This window comes from Hordeum vulgare, chromosome 3H (genome assembly GCF_904849725.1).
Source record: "Hordeum vulgare subsp. vulgare chromosome 3H, MorexV3_pseudomolecules_assembly, whole genome shotgun sequence".
Lineage (NCBI taxonomy): Eukaryota > Viridiplantae > Streptophyta > Magnoliopsida > Poales > Poaceae > Hordeum > Hordeum vulgare.
The window spans coordinates 558,180,780-558,204,978 of NC_058520.1; the positions used below are offsets into that span (position 1 = coordinate 558,180,780).

The 24,199-nt window shown below is 46.1% G+C and overlaps 2 protein-coding genes and 1 non-coding gene across 4 annotated transcripts; 1 reads left to right on the forward strand and 2 right to left on the reverse strand.

The window, feature by feature from the left end:
• Positions 1-4,428: 4,428 nt before the first annotated feature.
• TRNAI-AAU lies at positions 4,429-4,502 on the reverse strand. The gene has a single exon. It is a non-coding gene; the product is annotated as a tRNA-Ile (tRNA).
• Positions 4,503-4,782: 280 nt separating this feature from the next.
• On the reverse strand, positions 4,783-7,284 carry LOC123445034 (GDP-L-galactose phosphorylase 1-like). 2 transcript variants are annotated; one of them, XM_045121949.1, is made up of 7 exons: positions 6,966-7,284; positions 6,343-6,443; positions 6,193-6,252; positions 5,867-6,109; positions 5,598-5,783; positions 5,279-5,527; positions 4,783-5,180 (listed from the first exon to the last, which is right to left on the reverse strand). In XM_045121949.1, the coding sequence occupies exons 1-7, from the start codon at positions 7,069-7,071 to the stop codon at positions 4,944-4,946; spliced, it is 1,182 nt and encodes a 393-aa protein (XP_044977884.1). In that variant the 5' UTR covers positions 7,072-7,284; the 3' UTR covers positions 4,783-4,943. The 2 variants fall into 2 exon arrangements, with proteins under 2 accessions (XP_044977884.1, XP_044977883.1); XM_045121948.1 differs by having other exon boundaries at positions 6,343-6,452.
• A 360-nt stretch (positions 7,285-7,644) lies between these two features.
• LOC123445033 (DNA repair protein recA homolog 3, mitochondrial) lies at positions 7,645-12,384 on the forward strand. Its single transcript, XM_045121947.1, has 8 exons — positions 7,645-7,828; positions 8,572-8,629; positions 8,939-9,156; positions 9,377-9,470; positions 10,203-10,375; positions 10,575-10,721; positions 11,151-11,288; positions 11,656-12,384. The coding sequence occupies exons 1-8, from the start codon at positions 7,760-7,762 to the stop codon at positions 12,046-12,048; spliced, it is 1,290 nt and encodes a 429-aa protein (XP_044977882.1). The 5' UTR covers positions 7,645-7,759; the 3' UTR covers positions 12,049-12,384.
• Positions 12,385-24,199: the final 11,815 nt, after the last annotated feature.

Here is a 24,199-nt window from a genome sequence, read left to right on the forward strand (position 1 = left end):
AGTGGAATGTCCTCACGTCCCTCGATCCGCCCCGTGAACAATCCCGCGATCAGTCCCACGATCTAGTACCGAACGGACGGCACCTCCGCGTTCAGCACACGTACAGCTCGACGATGATCTCGGCCTTCTTGATCCAGCAAGAGAGACGGAGAGGTAGAAGAGTTCTCCGGCAGCGTGACGGCGCTCCGGAGGTTGGTGATGATCTCGTCTCAGCAGGGCTCCGCCCGAGCTCCGCAGAAACGCGATCTAGAGGAAAAACTATGGAGGTATGTGGTCGGGCAGCCGTGAGAAAGTCGTCTCAAATCTGCCCAAAAAGCCCCATATATATAGGAGGAGGGAGGGGGACCTTGCCTTGGAGTCCAAGGGACTCCCAAGGGGTCGGCCGAGCCAAGGGGGGGAGGACTCCCCCCCAAACCGAGTTGGACTTGGTTTGGTGGGAGGAGTCCCCCTCCCTTCCCACTTCTTCCCTCTCTTTTTTTTCTTTTCCTTTGATTTCCTTCTCTTGGCGCATAGGCCCCCTTGAGGCTGTCCCACCAGCCCACTAAGGGCTGGTGTGTCTCCCCAAAGCCTATGGGCTTCCCCGGGGTGGGTTGCCCCCCCGGTGAACTCCCGGAACCCATTCGTCATTCCCGGTACATTCCCGGTAACTCCGAAAACCTTCCGGTAATCAAATGAGGTCATCCTATATATCAATCTTCGTTTCCGGACCATTCCGGAAACCCTCGTGACGTCCGTGATCTCATCCGGGACTCCGAACAACATTCGGTAACCAACCATATAACTCAAATACGCATAAAACAACGTCGAACCTTAAGTGTGCAGACCCTGCGGGTTCGAGAACTATGTAGACATGACCCGAGAGACTCCTCGGTCAATATCCAATAGCGGGACCTGGATGCCCATATTGGATCCTACATATTCTACGAAGATCTTTATCGTTTGAACCTCAGTGCCAAGGATTCGTATAATCCCGTATGTCATTCCCTTTGTCCTTCGGTATGTTACTTGCCCGAGATTCGATCGTCAGTATCTGCATACCTATTTCAATCTCGTTTACCGGCAAGTCTCTTTACTCATTCCGTAATACAAGATCCCGCAACTTACACTAAGTTACATTGCTTGCAAGGCTTGTGTGTGATGTTGTATTACCGAGTGGGCCCCGAGATACCTCTCCGTCACACGGAGTGACAAATCCCAGTCTTGATCCATACTAACTCAACTAACACCTTCGGAGATACCTGTAGAGCATCTTTATAGTCACCCAGTTACGTTGCGACGTTTGATACACACAAAGCATTCCTCCGGTGTCAGTGAGTTATATGATCTCATGGTCATAGGAATAAATACTTGACACGCAGAAAACAGTAGCAACAAAATGACACGATCAACATGCTACGTCTATTAGTTTGGGTCTAGTCCATCACGTGATTCTCCCAATGACGTGATCCAGTTATCAAGCAACAACACTTTGTTCATAATCAGAAGACACTGACTATCATCGATCAACTGGCTAGCCAACTAGAGGCATGCTAGGGACGGTGTTTTGTCTATGTATCCACACATGTAAATGAGTCTTCATTCAATACAATTATAGCATGGATAATAAACTATTATCTTGATACAGGAATTATAATAATAACTATACATTTATTATTGCATCTAGGGCATAATTCCAACAACGTCGCGGATCCATCTTCGTCGTCGTGAGAGAGCGTCGAAGAACCGATACGAGGAGCACGTCCTCGGGATCGTCCTACGCGCTCACGCATGAATGGCGCACAGTCATCCCCTTCCCCCTCTCTCTCGTCCGCTATTGCTCGCGACGTGCTGTACGTGCCTCGGACTCGGGCTTCTTGTGCGCCCCGGTCCCGACACGGACACGAGGACCCAACGGTGGCCGGGCACTAGATACACACTAGAGGGTGGTGGAGGTGGTCGACATACCTGAATGAGCGGAGCGGTGCTACCGGAGCGGAGTTGCGCAGCTGCGCACCGGACACGAAGGGTCGGCGACATCGTCGGTGCTGCATTGACGTGCGACAGACGCTAACGAAGATCCACCGGGACACCTTTCTCGAGCAGTGACCTTCTAATGGCAACGTGAAGGACGAGCTTCTCCACATCGAGGGTCGAGGCATCAGATTCTCTGCCGGAGCCACTGCTGCTTCTGTCGCCGACCATTGAATCGGAGGGGAGGGGATTGGAAATGAAGTGGACAGAGACACGAGTGGAGTGGAGTTCGGATTAATCGATGTCTAGGGTTTGCCGAATAAGGATATTTTGTGGGGTTGGGGTGGTCTAGGCTGGGCCAAGGTGACGTGGCAAACGCGTCCGGGCGTGTCATATCCGTTCCATATTTGGACTGGATACGAGTGGTGCTGGTCAACCCAAGTTTGAGGCCCATTTAAGGCGTTTGTCTAGGTCAGATTTTCGTGGTTGATTAGTGACCGGACGACCACTCGAACGTTTGAGACATGTTGGTACGTCCGACCATAGATGCTCTAAAATTCAAGGGGAGAAGGGGTGCTTGGTCTTTTTGTGCAGAAGCAAGGGAGACCAACCATCACTTTGACAACCAATCTCCTCGGCTACATGTAAATAATAATTGTCCCATATTTTGTTACAAGTATTTCTTGTTTATAAATTTTAATCTAATACAATAAATTCATATTACAACAAAATTTGTAAAAGGAACAATGTGAGTGTCATGTACCTGGTTCATTCATCAAGAAACAACTTATCATTTTTTCTACAATTGTCGGTACACTTTGAGAGTTTGGGGATTGGCGAAGGGTTGGCTTCATCTTGCACACCTCGACACCATGGCTTGGCACTTGGAGCGCTCAACCAAAGAGTGGTGGATCAACATGTCCGGAGCTAATGTCCCAAATAGCAGCGTCATAACATCTATAACCATGCTTGTTAGCTGGATCATTTGGAATGAAAGGAACACAGGAGTCTTCCGTCACAAATCAGCGCCACCAACTATCCCTATCGAAAACATCAAGAAAGAAGCGGGTATGAAACTTTTAGGTCAAATAATGCTGAAGACTAATAATGAATCTCTATTTCTTTTTTAAATAATAATTGAAAAAAAGTCTTTTGCCTTCGTTTAGAAAAGATCGAGATGGACATGTTATAGTGTTACACAGTTTTTATGTATCGGCCTCTTGGATTAGATTGGCTATCCAAGGCTACAAAGGATTTGGGAGTCAAGAGTACTTGCAAAAGTTAAGAAAAAATGGTGTAACTAAATCTCAGTCTACTCAGACTTAACCAAGTCTCGGTCAAGTAATACAACATATAAAAAGGAAGCAAGAAACAACTAAATGGAAAATTTGCACGAATCTTGATCTAAGAATTCATGAATATAGAATTGACTGTTACTTCGTTAAATCTCAGACGTCTAAGATTTAGCAATTCCGCGAGAAAAAATGGTAGGCTTCTTTGCCTTGATTGATTAGACACTAAGAAAAGAGTGCAACCTGTCGGTGCCCGGACTCATCTACACCCGGTCAGAAGAAAAAGCAAAATAAATACTACAAAATTAAAAAATAAATCATTTTTTCATGATGAATAATTTGATGCGTGAGGTCTGGTATAATTTTTAAATTATTTAGACATCTGAGCAGCTTTCAGTAAAAAAGACAAATCGGATCGAGACAATGCATGAATAATAAAAAAATTAGAGACCTCGAATTTATCTTTTTTTACCAAGAGCTGCTCAGATATCTAAATGATTCAAAAATTAAAGCGAACCTCACATATCAAATTATCTAAATTTTTTAATATTTATTTCGATTTTTTTATTCAATACAGATACAGATGAGTGTGGGCTCAAAAATGGATTTTCGCTGCCTTGCAACCAAAACCTCGTATGTTTAGCCTCCGGGATTGAGATTCCGGCAGCTGCCGATTCCTATCCGATCGGATTCCCGTCCATCCCACCGACGTGCACGCATTCTAAAAGATATATAAATGCGATTACCATCTGCACGACCATCTCTCTTCAATCGTTGGGTTGGGTCCCTTGCAGTTGCAGATCTATCGTGATCCATGATTTAAGAATGCCCATCGGCTATTCGGTTGTGAAAGGCATGAACCTTCAATAACACACGGGCGCTGCCTCTCTGCGTGGCTGTGAACGCGTGGCATGGGTACAGTGACCTCTGGTTGCTTCAACACCACTCGCAGTGCCTGGTGGTCCGCTTTTGAGCATGGCGAGCCAGCGTGCTGTGCACCGGTCGCTTGGATGGCTTTACGGGGCCAGGAATCTCTCTGCTCGTGGCTGGGGCTGGTCCTCTTTCTGCCTGAAATATGGGCCCATCTTCTGTTTCTTCTTCGCAGCTGATTTTTTTTTGTTGCAATCAATGATAAAATTGTCTGCCCGTGGAAGAAAAAAAATATACGCCATAAAAATAAAGCCTTTGGCCCATGCAGGTCTCGAACCTGCGACCTTCGCGTTATTAGCACGACGCTCTAACCAGCTGAGCTAATAGGCCAATTGGTGGTCATTTTGGACATAATTTAAATACATTATCACCTGACAGGACTAGTTGGGAACAGTACAAGAGTAGTTTTTCTTTTTTGGGAGAACAATACAGGAGTTGTTGGGAACAAGAATAGTTGGGAAACAATTGTAGGTCGGATATAACATAGCCTCCGTAGCGCATGCATGATTGAAGATTATGGTGTTCAGGGCTTTGACTGAAAACATCTACACTGCTACGGTAATTCAGCCCCCAGCTTTCTAAAAAAAAGAGTAATTCAGCTCCGAAACGCTCAATGACAATGTACAAGTTATCATTTACGGATATATGGAACAAACGGGTGACTCATCAGAGGCCCTCAGGCCTTGCCGATTTCAGAGTTGATAGCATGTCTGAAACAACTTAGCACACCCAACATTACTGATCAGCACCTAAAAACTGGTCTCATCTCTACTATTCAGGACTTGCACTGGCCAGGGACTCCAAGACGCACCTCTTCAGCTCCTGGAACTCTGGTCCAGACAGGGACGCTTCAACCAAAAAACTGCATAATGTTGCCTCGGATGCTTCGTCGTAGTCATTCCTCCTCTTCAGAACCAGATGGCCGCTGAGCTCCCAGACTGCTGGATTGATTCTCATGTCGAGAAATTCCTGGCTCGCCTTTCCAGAAGTCTGCTTCTCGGCATAGCACTGGTCGATCGAACATTTCGGAGGGAGATAAAAATATTAAGCCGACAGTCCAGTTCTAGATCACAAATAAAACTGAGGTTGCATTTGCAGTACTGTACCTGTAGTAGAAGGAATACTCTCTTGGCAGATTCAGAGATAAGAACATTGAAAGGTCTGTTATTCTCTTGCAAGAAGATACAGGCATTTGAGACAACCTGTGACAGATCCTCCAGGCTCGCTCCTCCTTCAAATACAAAGCCGCTTACTGGGTACTGCACCAGCTGAGAAATGCTGACACCGTTCCCTACGACTGTTAGTTCCTCTGTTGGTGCCTTTTCGACTGGATATTGCACTTTCAGATAGTATGCCTGACAAGCAATATCTGTGAGAGGGCGAGCATAAAGCAGAGATAATCAATGAAGTTTGAGTATGACTAACTTGGAAGTGGAGGTGATTGATTGTTGCAAAGGCACCCAGACTGTTATAGCCAACTCTGAAGAAGGGATTTCTTGCCTCCTTTGCGACATACATGGCCAGTAAGAAGCTCTCTTGATCAACCCTTTGCGGTAAGCATTCCTGGACTCGAGGGACCAAAAGCACATGACAGTACCCAATTGGGCTCACCTGTGAGACATAATACAGAAACGGTAAATCAGTTTTCAAGCTGTCTGAGGTAGAAGTAATATCAGAGATGGAGACACACTGACGTTGATTAAAATGCTGCTAGGAGAAGCTGAAACAGTGGGAGGAGCTCCGTCAAAATACTGGGCAGAATCATTCTCAGTTTCTTGGAACCTGAAGATCACCTCCTGTGGTTTAACTTTAGTGAAATTGAACTTCTCACTATGAAATGGCTGGAGGACTTGGTTCATTCCAAATTCAGTTGGCCGCTTCTTCTGGTCACGCCCTTCTATCAATGTTGCAACAAAATTGTGTTCTCCAGGTAGCACCTGTCAACGTGACAGTAGGAAATTCAGCTAGGGGAAAAACCCAGAGAATTCTCAGTATAGTTAATCAGAGAAGAATGTGAAACCTTGGTCTCGCAGGTAGTGATGTCGTGGTGAAACAATCCCCTCGCCTTGCGGTCATCCCACTGCAACAAACCATTCATCATTTCACAATACATTCAGTTTCCTTTCTGTTACAGTTATCAACAACATACAGAAGTGCAAACAGTACTAACCTCTTTAAAAAGCTTGTGGAGAAATGGGGACAAATTTGTTTCGAGCTCCTCCATACGAAAGCAGTTGGTTGAATCAAAACCGTTGCTGCACATGCCTGCTTCTGTTCCAACTGACAGCAGCGTCAGACCACACAAAAAACATCAGGCACCTATTCGTAGGAGATGATGCTAATAAATCCCAGTGCTAAGTGTTTCCACTTCCATCACGTCCAGTAGAACCAATTATAATTCAAGTAAATTGAACAACTTGATCTGAAACGATATTGCACTACTAGTTAGCAGTGGAGCAAGAACGTATGCAGTCCTAGTGCATAATTTCCAACATCAAGTGGTACAGGTCTAGTCCAAGACCACAGTCCAGATCAGCCCATTCGCATCTGCAGTGCACATTTGAGTTCAGCTGAAACGGGAGCTTCAGAGGCAACCCAGATATCAAATCGAATACGCAGAACATTCCCAAGTTTCAGCCTCAAGTGTATCCATTCCAGAGCATGGCGAATGGGGCGATCCACCGTCAGCGACAAGTCGCCAAGGCAACACCAACAGTATACATATAGTTGTCTCGTCTGAAGCACAAAAGGAGACATGAAGAACTTCAGACAGAGAAAGCGAGCTCGGAATACCTCGCAGACGCCGGTGGTGCGGGAAGCCGTTCCGGCGAATTCGCGACGCCGCGGGAGCAGCCGGCGTTGGCGCGAGCGAGAAAGGAAGGGGGGAGATGACGGGCATGTACAGAGACCTCCTGCTGTTGCTGGGAACGGACGCGGGCGCCGCAGCAATGGCGGCCCAAGAACTGGATCTCACTCAAAGCGAGCGAGCCTCTCCGAAGCTGATGGTTTGCGGCACAGCCCGTGGGAAACGACGGGAAATTCACGCGAATCCCACGTGGAGGAGGAGGGGAGCCGGATCTCGCTCGAGGGAGACGAATGTACTGGCCGGGTCGGGTCGGGCCGGGCCGGGCCGTATGGGTCAGTTTAGTTAGATCATTTCCCGCCTCTTGTTGGGCCTCCAATCCAGAGAACGCGGCCGTGCTGTTTGACTGTGCGTGGGCCTGCGGTTACACGGGAAGGGAAAGGAAATGGAGGTCGTACTACACTTCCGTGTGGACGTGGTCCACACAGGTCTCGGGCAGTTCGTCGACGCAGACAAGTGGGTCCCACCCACGCGTGGTCGTCGCGGGTCCCCATGGTGGTGTGCGGGCCAGTGCCCAGTAGTGGGGGTGGGGCGCTCGCTCGCGCTTCCCGTCGCCCGAGAACGGGGAGCAAAACAAAAGGAGGAGGAGGCGGCCGAAAACAACACTGAGCAGAGAAGAAAAAACCGAGCGCGTAAAACCCTAAACCCTAGCCCCCCTCCCTCCCCAAATCCTCCCCTCGCGGCTGCAGGGGACGGAGAACCACCGAGCGCGCCGACGGCAGCCATGGCGACCCTCCTGAGGCGCGCGTCGCTGCGGCGGGCCATCGCCTCCGCCGCCGCCTCCTGCCCCGAGGTCAAAACTCTCCCTGCCCCTGCCCTCTCCGCTGTGCGCTGTTTTCATTTTCGGGTGGGTTGGGGGTTGGGGGCGCGTAGCCACAGCGGACGAGCTCGATGCTTCCGCTGCAGTGATCGGAAGCCAGAGCCCTACTCTGGTCTCGGGGTTTGATCGGTTGCGTTCCTTTTTGGTGGGGGCCGATTTCTCCTGTTTTAATCTCGATTCCGCACCGTGCGAGCCTGTAAGCCCGCGTCAGTTTAGCGTATTTCACCAGATGGCGCAGTTTTAATCACCATCTTTTACCGATTTGTTTTAAGGTATGGTATTATCCCCTGTTTTGCGCTTACCGTTTGAAAAGGCAATTTGCCATAATATGTTCTCTGCTTTATTTAGGTTTACCAGTGATGCAATGCTGAAAATACATTTAACTGCTTTCGGAAGGCTAGATTAGTCCCACGCATTTTTCATCCTTGCAAGTCGTAGCAGTCTAGTTGGCCTGAAGAGTTTGTTTGCAGCGCCTTTATGGTATGCTGTTATCCACCAGGGATTAAATAAATTCAATGAAAGAAATGTATCACACATGATAAGGTTAAAAAGGAATTACTCAAGGAAACGTGATAGTGCACTAGAGTTCACCAAGTGTCTCTCCCTAATGGGCTATAAAAGGATGCTGATTTATGTGGGACACTTTCATGAGAATCAATGGTCTATGAACACTGGGACACTGATATGTTGTTGCTAATGCTTTACCATTTCTACAGAGCTATAGGCAGGTGATCTGTGGTTCTTCCTTTCATTGCCGAGATTTCGCATCTAAAGGTTGTACACATCGTTTCTTCTTATGTTCTTGCACATATTCTATCATATATTCTGAGCATTGCAATGTGTGGATCCATTTATAACCGCTTAATTTTGTTGTCCGAACTGATATTTGGACCTACGTATAATTTTAGGAAATTCAGTTGCATGATTACTTGTTTCTCTTCCATTATGCTTCATTGCTACCACCTAATGAATCATTTCCTAGTACTTCTTACTGTTGCCTGCACTGCATGATTTGCTCCAACTATGTTCCATTCGTACTACATACTGAATCATTTACTGATTCGCCTCTTGTTGTATGCTTAGCCAAAAAGAAGTCAAAGTCAAGTGGAACCGACTCCGGTGAGGAGAACATGTCAAAGAAAGACTTGGCTTTACATCAGGCCATTGATCAAATAACAACTTCGTTTGGAAAAGGAGCAATAATGTGGCTTGGCCGCTCTGAAGGTCATAGAGAAGTACCTGTTGTGTCTACCGGATCTTTCTCTTTGGATCTGGCACTGGGAATTGGTGGGCTTCCAAAGGTACACATTCCCATAAAGTTACAGATGTTCTTCAGAGCGGAAGGTCTTTGATGCTGATTAAGTTGCAATTTGTAATCTGCTTGGTACCACAAAATTGTTCATTTACATTTGACTTTAGTCAGTAGTCCTGTTTATAGTGTTATCTTTTAGCAACCGTTTATGGTTTTCTTGTAATGATGTATTTTGTTTCGTAAAATTGGCATGACATTATTCTTTGCAGGGACGTGTTATAGAGGTGTACGGTCCAGAGGCTTCAGGAAAGACAACTCTTGCTCTTCACGTTATTGCAGAAGCACAAAAGCTTAGCGGTGGTGGTAAGCCCAAAACTTTGGAATCTGACTTCCTTTTCATGTTCTGTTTTCCTTTGCTTGTGATTGGCTAATTACTAGTACTAGAGAAAAGTGGGACCCTTCTGTGTTCCCCTTCAGTCTATGGAAGTAAGTGTGGATTTTGTAGCATGTCCGAATAGGACTGACCAGATGGTGATTCAGCAATATTATTTACTCATCTGCTGTTGATGTAGCATGCATCAATAAAGGTTCTGCTAACCTGCAACTGATTATAACGTGAACCTTAAAATGTATTGTTAATTCTGTTTTGTACATTTCTTGCTTCTCAAACCTGCCTATTAAACCAAAAACTATTTGAACAATTGGCTAAAAGTTGTCACAATAGGTTTCTTTTGATGTCAATTCCCAAATTATTTGTGCTGTACATTTGTAATCCAGTGTATTTTATTTGGCACTCTCTGTTTGCATCTGATATGATGCATGCTCTTGTATGCTTAGAGCATGGAGTGTGGCGAAAAACTAATTTTATGCATAAGAGTATGTAATATGAAGATAAGTCAACGATGAGTCCATGAATCGGAGCTCTTCCATAACCCTGATTTACTTTGTTTCAGTATGAGCTATATTTTTTTACTTGGTACAATCAAACTTGTTGAAGGAATTGAAACATAGTTTAAGTACAATCAAACGATGAGTCCTGTGGTTTTAGAAATTCAACTTAACTATTTTTATTTTTGTTGTTTGCCTTGTCGCTAGGTTATTGTGCATTTGTAGATGCAGAGCATGCTTTGGATCCAACTCTGGCAGAGTCAATTGGTGTCGACACCAGTAACTTACTTCTCTCTCAGCCAGACTCTGCTGAGCAGGCACTCAGTCTTGTAGACACGCTGATTCGAAGTGGCTCTGTTGATGTTGTTGTTGTTGACAGTGTAAGATCTTGAGCGCTGTCCCTCCCATCTGATTTTCTATTTCATAGCAGAATTAGTTTCTACTTAATCATGGCTGCAATACTGCTCAAATTAGAGCATTGGCAAGTTAATACTTTAAACATGCCACTCAATCTTAATAACCAAAATTCTTCCTTCATTTCAGAGTTATTTACCCTACTCATCTTATTCTATTGTGCAGGTAGCAGCTCTTGTCCCCAAGACAGAGCTTGATGGAGAGATGGGTGATGCACATGTCGCTCTCCAAGCCAGACTGATGAGTCAAGCTCTTCGCAAGCTGAGCCATTCTCTTTCACTGTCCCAGACAGTTTTGTTATTTATTAATCAGGTATTAATCATATGGCCATTTCTTTGAGTTTTTTACTTCTAAGTTGGCATAGGATTCCTTCTGTGGCTCAACGGTGAGTGGATGACTAAGTCAATAAGTCTTGATAGCCATTTTCACTTTACTTGAGGGTATAATTACCTTGAAACTTCCAGAACAACATTCCGCTAAAGCTAGGAAATGTTTTTCTTTGAAGATTAAGAAACATTAAAGTACATATACTTCATTCCATTCTTTATAGCAACACAACTGGTTCTTCTTGATCCTCTGTTTGTTGAGCATGGTTAATTGGAGATGGTCATCATTATTATTCACATTCATCTTGCATTTCTCCTCAAAATTCCCATGTTTGGCATTGCAATGACCTCTCCAGTCTTTTCGTCTTCACATATTTTTATTTTTTAATAATATTTATCCTTGAATATGTTGCAGATCAGGTCTAAGGTACAGACGTTTGGGGGAGGATTTGGAGGGCCACAAGAGGTCACTTCCGGTGGAAATGCCCTTAAATTTTATGCCTCGGTTCGCCTGAATATCAGGCGAATTGGCATGGTAAAGAAAGGTGAAGAGGTAATTTACTAATTCATATATCCTTAACATTAGCTGTTTTTGAGAATTGACTCATACTTTTAACATGTTGGTGTTAGTGTTCAAAACTGACTTCTTTTGAGGGTTATGTCTGCATGAGATTTATTTTTTTCAATTGTCTCTTTGTGCTGAATCTATGTTAGACATGTACTAAACTCTTAGGGGCCTGCCTTTTGCTATCAATGCAGTGAATTGAATATTAAGCCATGCAATCATTGGGTAAAATAAAAATAACTGACCTTGCAGATTAGGTTCCTCATATGCTATGTCAGATGTGTGGCTTGAACCATTATACACACTGCTTATCTAACAATCTTGTGGAAATGATGACAATGAATTTTGTTTGCAGATTATAGGAAGTCAGGTTACTGTGAAGATTGTGAAAAATAAGCACGCCCCACCATTCAGGACCGCACAGTTTGAGCTGGAATTTGGAAAAGGAATATGCCGCAGTTCAGAGCTTTTCGAGCTTGGATTAAAGCACAAGCTTGTTAAAAAGACTGGAGGCGCATATTATTCTTTCAACGAACAGCAGTTCCATGGTAAAGATGCCGTTAAATCTTTCCTTACTAAAAACGAGGGTGCTGCGAAGGAACTGGAGATGGAGCTAAGGAGATTGATCCAGACTGAACCACCGAGAAAGCAAGAGGCTGAAGACGACATGCTGGGCGATCTGCCTGAGGAGACTGTCAGGCCTGAAACATCAGAAGAAGAAGATCTGGCTGCTATAATCGAGGCTTGAACCAGCGATGATAGGTTAGCTAGGAATGTTACTTGTGGCACGAACTGTGTTCTGGACTTGGACATTGAGTTCTTACTGCACTGGAAAACGAGGAGGTGGCTTCTTAGAGTAGACACTGGGTGTGTTTTGGGAGGAGGGGGAAGGGCTCAGGATTCAGTAGCATGTAATCATGTACTGTATATATGTTGCATGCCTTGACTATTCTTGACTGAAGAGCTGACCTGCTGCTGCTTCTGGGATGAATTTTATTCTCAGGCTTCATTTCAGCCTTACCTGAGAGCAGTTGCTTTGAGCGGCAGCCGGCAGCACTGAAATGCAAATTGTTTTATTGCGCAACACACAGAGCCCTGAAGCTTGTCATCTGCCATTTTCCCTGTGAAGATTTTTGCATTCAGAGATCTCCAGGATATAGGCGCTCCTTAGTTATGAAAGAAAAACAAGGGTGCCGTGACAAAAGCAGGTCTTTCTTGGGGAGTTATGTCCACGTGGGCGTAACGCGTCCAATGATTTGTTGTTGCCAGTGCAAGCACTTTTTGTTGGTTGCGGTGTTAAAATGCACTAGCTAGTGTACTTCATGGGGTTCCTTTTTCTTCCTTTTATCCGAGTCCAAAAGAGATGGGAGCTACGCTCACCTATACCCTAGCAGCTCACCATCTCTGTCTTTCGGCCATTGGTTAGCCATTCCTTTAGCAAGTCAAACGACCCCAATGAATGTTCCATGAGCATCGTTTGTTAAGGTTAGATGGCAATAACAAGTGCTTTCCGCTGAGCCCCCATGTGCACCATTCAAGTACGCTCCACTCTCGTACTGATGCCTCTAACTGTTCTTTAACGTCCACTAAATATCTCTCTCGTGGTGGTAGGAGTAGCTCCCTTCCTGAATGAATGCCAACACTAATTGACACCCAATGATTCGTATATCATATAGTAACAGTCCTTCTCTTCAAGGGAAATCGACATGATTTCGCCGAAGGATCTACGCAACCGATCATCATTTCTCTCTTTAGATGGATACTATGTTGTTTGTTCACCTGCTCCTTATATGTGGGATCAAATCATCTAGGAGTAGTATTATGATCTCCGGCCGCTAAAAACAGGCACGTCCGTGAAGAGTCCTGAACAATAGCCGCCCTCCCGAGGCCACGAGCTTCAGGTCCGAAAATTCAGACTCGGCAGCACGAGTTACTACCAGCTATTGGCCCTCGGTCTGGTCAGGCGCCGTCCGACGGCGATCTCGATGCACGGGCAAAGCACGGCGTACTGCCGGCATGAACGCTGGAGACGTATTAATTGCCACGGCCGCTGCGCCAGCCAGCCATCCCATTCCCGCGCTAGCAAGCCCCTCGTGCCCACCGCGTCTCGCGCCGCTCGCGTCGCCTCCACAACCACATGCGGTGCGGTGCACCTGGCCGGAGCCTGGAGGCCAGCGCCAGCACCACGCGCCTCTCGTCCGGCCGGTCGCCGTCCGTTTAAAAAACCGGCCGATGCCGTACGTGCAGAGCCCGGGGGACATGGTCATATGCGCCCTCACATGCTAATGTGCGCTGCCATCAGCGTAATAAGCTGATGCTGCGCTCGCCTTGGGGTCTTTGTCTGTCTTGATCCTGGAAAAGAAGCAACCGGCCAATGGGGGTGCTCGGAGGCACCGCTGGCCCTGGCTGGATGCTGTCATGGTAAGTACTCCACGTACTAGTGTGTTAAGGGGGTTGTGTACGGCCGGGGAACAGGCGCCAAACTTGTGATGTTTCAATCCTGGCCTCGGCCTGGGTAATGGTCATGGGTGTGGTGCGGGTGGGGGTGCCAAACTTGTGCCTGGCAGGCACATTCTCTGTCCTGCTGCCGCTGCTGATACAGGCGGGAGCGTGGCGGCCATGGCCGTTTACTAGCACGGATTAACGTTATGCGGTGGCCCTCCGAGCCATGACCGACTCCAAGCTTTCAATACAAATAGCACCGGTGCCGTTTTGTACCCTGGCACGGTGGAGAGCTTGAGATCTCACGGCGAGAAAGGGAAGCGGCACTGTCACAGTGGTGAGTTTGCTGCTGTTGGGTGGCCTGGCTGGCGATGGACCGGTCGAGAGAGGGACGCCTGCTCCTGAGTTTCCACCTCGATCTTGCCGACGACGTCGGGAACTCGGGACTGAAACATCACACGGCAACGGCGTGGCAGGCAGAGAGCGCGCGACGTCGACGTCGCCGCACGTAGTGAAACACGCTGCACATAGGGGGGGATTCGAATTCCACCGGTACTTCCGGCGTACTCTGCCTGTTTTTGAAATTAGCATCAGGGGAACAGCCGATGCGGTGGAGACGAAGATGTCATCATCGATCTCCTGGCCAACGCGTCTCCTCATGACTGATCCATCACCGTCCACGTACGGGCGTGCGTGCCCCACTGTCCCGTACCCCTGCTAGTTTCCACGCGTGACGTGGACGGCTTAAGCGGGAATAAGCCAGCACGATCCAAGTTGACGACGGGATAGCCTTCTCTAGCACTTACTAGCTGTTATTTCAAAAAAAAGAAAAAACAGAGAGTAGCTGTACGACTCTGCATGGGCCGAATTCACCGTTTTGATTTTCTTGAAAACTTTAACACGATTTGATCCTGGTTTAATTTTTTTTTTGATCTGACTTTTTCCTATCGTCATTGTCCTTGACGAGAGGGTAATACAACCTACCGTCGAGGTCTATGACGATAGAACTTGACTGTGCCATCACGATCGTTGAATGTACCTATTTTCATAGTCTTTGACGATAGGGTATATAGGAAATAACTTACGTTTGGCGTCAAGTAGTATTGAAACTCTTTGCTAAAAATTTGGCTAGCGTTTGCATGTTTGCTTTTGTTGGTCTTGCGTTCGAGGCATCAAGGACCATTTTTTTTTTAATTTTTGTTTTGCCTAATAAAAATGAACAATTTCCAATTAATATTAGGATATGGACTATTGGTAAAAACATTACTTATATGTAATTGTTTTACAAAATTCCTGCAAAGATATAAACGAATATGATGGGATATTTGGGTGCTGTTTATATGATGAAAATGCTTGTTAATGATTTTGATTTGCTTTTATAAACGACATATTTATTTCCTCCTCTCCTTCTATTCAACCACGATTTTGCCCGAGTGAGTTGACCCGAGTGAGAGTTCAGTCATAATAGGTATGTACTTGGGTAGTTAGTATGTCCCATTTTAACCCTTTCCATCACAATTGATTTTCCAGCAAGAGCTCTTTTCATTGCCTTTGTTGTGAATGGTGACATGGAAAATTCAGTTATCTCCTGTTAAGGGGGCAAGTAAGTAATCGGTGAGTCACTTAACTTCTTTAAAAATGAGAAATGCCTCCGACCTCTGCACTAATGTGAAGCATGCAACTATATTATTGAAGAAATTCATAGAAAAATTTCTCATGATCAGCCAAGAGTGTGCCATGACGATCTTGAAGATTATCAAATCTGGACTGAAGACTTTTCATATCTTCAGTGAGGATTTGGGTAAGATTCATTTCATCATTCAACAGGTCATCGCTTATGTTTAGCAGTTTCTGAAGCTTTTCAAGGGCAGTTTGTTGTTTAGTTGCAATGTCGGCAAGTTTACTGTAACTGGTTTTTTTATAATCATCAGGTTCACAGTCACTTGAATCAGAGGAGGAAGTGTCATTCGATACCTTTGAACCTTTTGCCATGAAGCAATAGGTTGGAGCGAAGTCATCAGCATAGTCATCGGCGTAGATGGCGTTGTCGTTTTCTTTAAGGTTGAAGATTAACTTGCTGACGTATGTGGTAGCCAATGCAAGACTAGCCACACCAGACTCCGAATCTTCTTCAGAACCCTCCTCTCCATCACATTCCTCAGATTATTCCTCAGAATCCATTTCCTTGCCAATAAATGTCCGAGCCTTTCTGAAACTAGTCTTCTTGTGCGATGAGGACTTTGAGGATGATGATTTTGAATATTTCTTCTTTTTCTTTGAGTCATCAGAACTTTCATCATTGTATTTCTTCTTCTTTGATTCCTTCACCCAACGAGGACAATAAGCAATATAGTGACCTGGTTATTTGCATTTGTGGCAGGTTCTTTTCTTGTAGTCCTCACATGAAGATTTTGATTTCCTCATATCTCTTCTTGAAGATTTACCAAACTGGCCACGTCTTGTAAACTTCTAGAATTTCCTCACGAGCATTGCAAGCTCCTGTCCAAGTTCTTCAGGATCACCAATGCTGCAATATGAGTCTTCTTCTTCAGATGAGGAAATTGCTTTGGCCTTCAGTGCACGAGGTCTAGAGAAGCTTGGTCCATACATATCTCTCTTTTCTTCCTGTTGGAATTTGTGAGTATTGAGTGTTTCGAGTATATCAGCAGGATCAAGCATCTTGTAGTCCGATCTTTCTTGAATCATCAGAACCAGTGTATCAAATGATGAATCCAAAGATCTTAGCAGTTTCTTCACAACTTCATGGTCAGTAATGTCTCGAGCTCCCAGTGCTTGCAGTTCATTTGAGATGTCAGTGACGCCATCAAATGTATCTTGGCAGCTTTCATTGTCAAGTCTCTTGAAGCGATTGAAGAGATTGCGAAGAACATCAACACGAGAGACACACTGAGTTGATATTCCTTCATTGACTTTGGACAGCCTATCCCGGATTTGTTTTGCTGAGCCCAAAGCACTCACTCTGCCATACTGACCTTTGCTCAGATGGCCATAGATGATATTCTTCGCTTGAGAATCAAGTTGCTTGAATTTCTTCACATCAGCGACAGAGACAATAGCTGCGATGGAGGGAACGTCATGATCCACAATATACCCGAGATCATTGTCAATAGCTTGAAGATGCATCTGCATCTTGGTCTTTCAGTAGGAAAAGTCCTTTCCTTCGAAGGTAGGACATCCTGCAGTAACCTTGATCATGCCTGCAGTCGATATAACTAAAACTCCAGATGGTTAAATCAAAATCACACAGAACAAGGGAGTACCTTGTTCTGATACCAAGTGAAAGTGCGTTATATCGACTAGAGGGGGGCGGATAGGAGATTTTCAGAATTTCATCGCTGAGGAAATTTTTTCTTGAGGAAATTCCTCACTGATGAATAACTTGCAGCGAAAACAGCAAAGGATTAGAAGTGCAAAGTGTTGGGTAACGTAGCATAAATTCAAAATTTTCCTACGCATATTCAGATCTTCCTATGGAGAGTCCAGCAACGAGAGAGGGGTAAGAGCATCTTCATACCTTTGAAGTTCGCTAAGCGGAAGCGTTACTAGAACGCGGTTGATGGAGTCGTACTCGCGGCGATTCGAATCGCGGTGTGATTCCGATCTAGTGCCGAACTATGACACCTCCGCGTTCAACACACGTGCAGCCCGGTGACGTCTCCCGCACCTTGATCCAACAAGGAGGAGGGAGAGGTTGGGGAAGAACTCCAGCAGCACGACGGCGTGGTGTCGATGGAGAGACGAGGTCTCACGGCAGGGCTTCGCCAAGCACCGGCAGAGAGAAGGAGGAAGAAGGGCAGGGCTGCGCCGAGGGAGAGGCAAAAGTCTGTCTCCCAAGGGCCAAAACCCCTCTCTATTTATAGGAGGAGGGGGAGGGGCTGCGCCACCCCTAGGGTTCCCTCCCTAGGGGCCGGCGGCCACCAGATGGGAAAGGGGGGCGGCGGCTAGGGTGAGGAGGGGGTGGCGCACCACCTGGTGGGCCTTAGGCCCACCTGGCTTAGGGTTTGCCCCCCCTTTTCTCTCCCCCACGCATTGGGCTGAGTGGGGAGGCGCACCAGCCCACCTAGGGGCTGGTTCCCTTCCCCACTTGGCCCACCTTACCTCCCGGGGTCGTTTCCCCCCTTCGGTGGACCCCCAGGGCCACCTCCGGTGGTCCCGGTGGTCCCGGTACGTTACCGGTGATGCCCGAAACACTTCCGGTGTCCGAAACCATCCGTCCTATATATCAATCTTTACCTCCGGACCATTCCGGAGCTCCTCGTGACATCCGGGATCTCATCCGGGACTCCGAACAACTTTCGGTAACCTCGTATAACAATTCCCTATAATCCTAGCGTCACCGAACCTTAAGTGTGTAGACCCTACGGGTTCGGGAGACATGAAGACATGACCGAGACACCTCTGTGGCCAATAACCATCAGCGGGGTCTGGATACCCATGGTGGCTCCCACTTGCTCCACGATGATCTCATCGGATGAACCACGATGTCAAGGATTCAATCAATCCCGTATACGATTCCCTTTGTCTGTCGGTACAGAACTTGTCCGAGATTCGATCGTCGGTATACCTATACCTTGTTCAATCTCGTTACCGGTAAGTCTCTTTACTCGTTCCGTAGCACGCCATCGTGTGACTAACTCCTTAGTCACATTGAGCTCATGATGATGTTCTACCGAGTGGGCCCAGAGATACCTCTCCGTAACACGGAGTGACAAATCTCGATCTCGATTCGTACCAACCCAACAGACACTTTCGGAGGTACCCGTAGTGCACCTTTATAGTCACCCAGTTACGTTGTGACGTTTGATACACCCAAAGCACTCCTACGGTATCCGGGAGTTGCACAATCTCACGGTCGAAGGAAAAGGTACTTGACATTAGAAAAGCTTTAGCATACGAACAATACGATCTAGTGCTATGCTTAGGATTGGGTCTTGTCCATCACATCATTCTCCCAATGATGTGATCCCGTTATCAATGACATCTAATGCCCATGATCAGGAAACCATGATCATCTATTGACTAACGAGCTAGCCAACTAGAGGCTTGCTAGGGACACATTGTGATCTATTTATTCACACATGTATTATTGTTTCCTGTTAATACAATTATAGCATGAACAATAGACGATTATCATGAACAAGGAAATATGATAATAACCATTTTATTATTGCCTCTAGGGCATATTTCCAACACAAAGTATCACAACAACAGTTTTCTCGATGAGGATTATGAAAAACAGTTTACACAGTACGCAAACACAGACTAAACAGGTGAGGATTAACTAGTGTGAAGAATTTGAGGTTGAGGAAATTCAGAGAAAGTCTTCAACAAATTCTTCAAACACATAGTGAAATTCTTCAACATACAATACTGAGGAATTTAAAAAGTTCAAGAAATAGAACCTGTATCACAGTGAAGACAGTTGTTGATGACCCAGTACCAATTGTTGTGACAGTCGTACGTCTGGTTTGGAGCGGCTTGGTATCGAAACCAAAGGACACACAGTCCCTACCGTATTCTCCTTGAGCTAAGGACACACAGTCCTCGCCCAACACTCGTGGTAAGTCTTCAGGGCAGACTTCCAAACCCTCACAAACTCGGTCACCCGACGATCCACAATTGACTGCTGGATTGCTCTATACCATGACGCCTAACCGTATGGAGGACGCACAATCCTCAAAGCTAAAATGCTTCAGTTCCACAAAGGAACAAATTCTTCAGTAATGCTCAATCACTTGGTTTTAGGTTTGTGGTTTGGTGTTTGGGGTATTTCCTCACTGATGATTTGCTCTCGAAGACTCTGAGGAATTTGGGTTGCTCTAAATGACAAGTGTCAGTTTCTCACGGAGCAACCAACCAGCTAATGGTTGTGGGGGGCGGCTATTTATAGCCTGAGATCATCCCTACATGATTTGACATAAGTGCCCTTAAATATTATGACCGTTGGCGTGGATAAGATCGATGATGTGGCTCGAATCGCGGCAACGGTCGGGACCCTCAACTGTGAGAGTCCTCATGTCTCTCATATTCCTCACATGAGGCTTTTGTAGGATTAGGCTTGGGTTGAGCATCATGAGGAAATTCATTCCGTAGTATTACCTCGACCCCCTTTAACAGTATCGTGTTCCTATGACTCAAGAGTCAAGAAAATAAAAGAGAAGGAATAAATCTTCACGCTTCAAAGTCTTCGGATTGTTTTTCTTCATGACACACCGAATTCCTCATCTTCAATATCTTCATGAGGAATAGCAATTTCATCGCAATTTCTTCGCGATCAAAGTCTTGAGCATAAGACCAATTTCTTCAGCCGAAGATATACATTTTTAGGGATCGATATTCATCGTATAACTCAAACTCCTCAACGACTTATAGATTGTGTGTACACTCATGAACACATTAGATACTTAACCTATAAGTCTTCAAACCACCAAAATCACTAAGTGCACTAGATGCACTTACATTCCAGAACAACGAATCCGTCGGTTGCGCTATCACTTGTGCAAGTGTCTTGGAGTGTAAATACTTGTTACGCAACAACTATACCCATATTCCTTCCTCCTCAACAGAAAGTTTGTAGAGCCATTTACTAAGTAAGCATATGTTTTTTACCTCAAGATTTTCAATACCTAGTCCACATTGGTCTTTTGGTCTGCAAATGATTTCCCACTTTGCCAACGTGTATTTGGCTTTAGTATCGTCAATTTTTCAAAAGAATCATGATCGATAGAAGTCTAATCTTTTTCATACCTCTACACGTACTTGAAAGAAAGGCAATAAGAACATCAGCATGCTCGTAAGAACATAATTAATAAGTATGAGCCGTCCTCCATAAAACATAAGTCCGCCCTTCCAACAACTTAGTTTTTCCTTTAATCGATCTTCTATGCATTTTCAGTCTTTAGTAGTGAGATTTTGGTGGTGAATTGGGATCCCTAGATATCTAAATGACACTTGTCCCAACTCACATTCGAACAAATGTCTATAATCATCCTGATATTCTTTGGCGCGTCCAAAGTAGAATAATTCACTTTTAATAAACTTAGTTTAAGACTAAATAGTTGTTCGAAGAGACATAAAACCAGCTTCATGTTTCTAGCCTTTGTCACATCATGTTTCATGAAAATAATAATGTCATGTGCATACTGTAGGATACACACCCCACCGTCAACTAGTTGTGGTATGAGTCCACTAACTTGACCCTCCTCTTTAACCCTATCAATTAGGACCGCTAGCACGTCGACGACAATACTAAAAAGGACTGGAGACATTGGATCAACTTGCCTTAACCCCTTTCTAGTTGGGAAATAATTAATGACTTATATCATCATTCACTTTTATCCTAACACTATTTTTTTCTACAAAGGAATGAACCTGCTTCATCCAGGCCTCCTATCGCGATCTCGATGCACGGGCAGAACACGGCGGCGTGCTAGTATGAACTCGCGTGACCTATTTAATGGCCACAACCATTGCAACAACCATCCCGGGGCTAGCAAGTTCTTCGTGCGTCATGGTCTGCAACTACCTCACCAATGCTATGTTCGTACGGACGCAACGACGGTGTGGCTCTCCATCGCGTCTCATACCACTCGCTTCGTATCCCGTCGGGATTGCCATTTTTCCGGTGTGATAAATAAGCCTAGGGTTGAAATTGAGTGGGGTCGCTAAATATAGGATGCCGAATTCAGAAATTTAAGATTCGGGGTTTAATTTCGACCTCGTCTATAAAGACAAGGTTTAAAATATAGACTTCACTCACATGGGACGGATCCGAAGATATGATCGATGCGGTGCACTCGGTAACGTGGAGGCCAGAGCCACCACCACGCACCTCTCGGCCGGCCGGTCGCCGTCCATTCAAAAACCGGCCGTTGCCGTACGTGCAGAGCCCGGGGGACATCGGCATATGCGCCCTCACATGCTAATGCATTCCGATCAGCGTAAGCTGATGCTGTCATATGTCTTGATTCTAGAAAAGAAGTCGTGGCCAAAGGGCAGCTTGGAGGCACCGCCGGCCCAGGCCGGATCCTGTCATCCCAATTCGTTTTTGTACGTCACCCCCAAACAAGCACCGCATAGTAGTATTACGTCTAATCCTTAGTTATTTCTGGCCCTGGTCAATTTCCCTGGGTTTGGGAGCTAGTGCGTCAAGGACTTGTGTACGGCCGGGGAACAGGCGCCAAACTCGTACTGTTTCGCGCGGCTGCGCATCCCTGGCCTGGACTATATCTAATGCCTCTAGGCTCTAGCCATGGCGGTGGTGCGAACTCGAGCTTGGCTCGTTCCTTGTCCTGCTGCCGACGATGGAGCCGGGAGCGTGGGCACGTACGCGGCCGTGGTTACTGCGGATCACTGGTGAATTTACGTGCCGATGCTCCGTTTGGACCTCAAATCTTACCATCGACGATGCCGGTACGCGCGCGCGGCGGACTGAGACATCCCACAGCAACGGCGGGCAGAGAGCGAGAGGAGAGGACGAGGCGTGCGTACCGGAGCCGGAGGGTGGAACAGGACCGAATTTCGTATGTCGTCCCGACCGATCTGGCCAGCTGTTTAATCGCTGCCACGCGAGGCAGACACGGAGGCTGAGCATCATGTGTGGCCCTCCTAGTCCCCCCTCATCACATAGGCCCTCGCGTGCGCAGGCACGGTACAATCGAAGTCGTCCATACATGCACACCCTACCTTTATGAACTCTGGTGGACAGGGGATACCACAGTCCTTCGGATTTTTTCACTGTTTTTATCCTTAAGACGTAAGTTCATCACATAACGAATTCGGTTCGAAAGTATTTCACGTTTTGACCCTTTTGAAAACACCATAGTCCGTGGCGTTGCAGGCCTTAGGCAAAACGCCACTCTACTGAACGTTGCAGGCCTCATGTGCAACGCCAGTCTACTAGACGTTGCAGCCCTTAGCAGAAACGCCAAGGGGGCTGGCGTTGCAGGCCTCATAAGCAACTGCCCCGCGGCCCCTTCGTCCACCTCCACTTATTTCTTCCTCCTCTTCCACGAAAAAGCTCTCCCTCCTCCTCCAGATCCCCCCCTTCAATCTCCCTCCTCCCCCAACCGTTTTGTTGGTTCTTTGGGGCAAATCGAAGAGGCCGGTAAGCTCCTCCAATCCCTCCAATTAGTTTTTGCAATGATCTTGTATTTGTGTAGATTTTTTTTGCAATAGGTGTACGTATGTTTTGTAGTAAAATTTATTTTGTGATTGTTAATAGGTGTAGTTTATGGTGTGTCTAGGTGTAGTTTTTTGTGGCTATATGTATAACCTAGGTTTTGTTCATATTATCCGCATTAGGTTTATGCCTAGGTTTAGTTCATATTATTCGAAGAGGCCGGTAATAATTTTCTTCATATTATGTAGGATGTTTCGGCCCGATCAATATCCGGGTCTTGATGACTACTATGAGCAGAAGCATCGTGCGGTGCTAGTTGAAAGAGGAGAGGTAATTATGATTTTGTTGATGATTATTTTTATACACTCCATGATTTGTATATTTTCACAAGTTGAGTCAATTAACAAATTATGCATTTGTTTGTTTAGGTTCCTCCACTACTTCGTTTGAGGGGGCACAACCCCAATGAAACTCTTGTATATGACCCTCGTTACGAGCCATATTTTAGAAGAATGGATCTTCTTCAATTTGTGCTCAACTTTAAAGGCACACCACCATGGTTGAACGCCACTGCCCTAACAACACTTACGGATCGATGGAGGCCGGAGACGCACTCTTTTCACCTTCCTCTTGGTGAGATGAGCATAACCTTGGAGGATATTGCTATGATCTCCGGGCTTCCTATCGAGGGCAGGGCTCTTACAGGGAAGGTTAGGGCCGCCGGATGGCGACAACGGGTTGCAGCATTGGTTGGTGTTGAACCCGAGCCATGGACTGATGAAACTAGGAAGGATCCTAGGCCATCCGGTGTGTTGTTCTCTTGGATACAGAGACATTTTCACAGATGCCCAAGGGATGCTAGTCCGCTTGTTGTGGAGAGGTTAGCGAGAGCTTATCTCTGGAATCTTTTGACCCAAGTGGTGTTTCCGGATGGCACTGGGGACACAGCCTCATGGATGTTCTTGGATCCGTTTCGTGACTGGGATGTGAAGTGGAGTTGGGGTTCGGCGGCACTAGCCTTCTTGTACCGTCAGGTATGGCTTAATATCATGCATTTTCATTTTATTCAATGGGATATGATGCATTTTCATTTTATTAAATCTGTAGTTGGATGGAGCATGCATGAGGAGTAAGCCGACGTCCTGTCTTGGAGGTTTCGTCTGGGCCCTACAGGTTTGGATGTGGGAGCGTATCCCTGTTGGGCGGAACTTCAGCCTTGCTCCGGAAGAACCCTGGAAGTACCCGTTTTACGGGGACGAGGAGCGATACCCCACTATCGCACACACATGGGCTAATGTCCAATGGACGAGTATCG

Excerpts from the sequence above, each read along its gene's own strand:
- LOC123445033 (XM_045121947.1), top strand. The coding sequence starts at position 7,760 with ATGGCGACCCTCCTGAGGCGCGCGTCGCTGCGGCGGGCCATCGCCTCC. Across the intron at positions 9,157-9,376 it reads GAATTGGTGGGCTTCCAAAG|GGACGTGTTATAGAGGTGTA; the intron begins GTACACATTCCC and ends TATTCTTTGCAG. Across the intron at positions 11,289-11,655 it reads TGGTAAAGAAAGGTGAAGAG|ATTATAGGAAGTCAGGTTAC; the intron begins GTAATTTACTAA and ends TTTTGTTTGCAG.
- LOC123445034 (XM_045121948.1), bottom strand. The coding sequence starts at position 7,071 with ATGCCCGTCATCTCCCCCCTTCCTTTCTCGCTCGCGCCAACGCCGGCT. Across the intron at positions 6,453-6,965 it reads GCACCACCGGCGTCTGCGAG|TTGGAACAGAAGCAGGCATG; the intron begins GTATTCCGAGCT and ends CGCTGCTGTCAG. Across the intron at positions 6,110-6,192 it reads TCACTACCTGCGAGACCAAG|GTGCTACCTGGAGAACACAA; the intron begins GTTTCACATTCT and ends TCACGTTGACAG.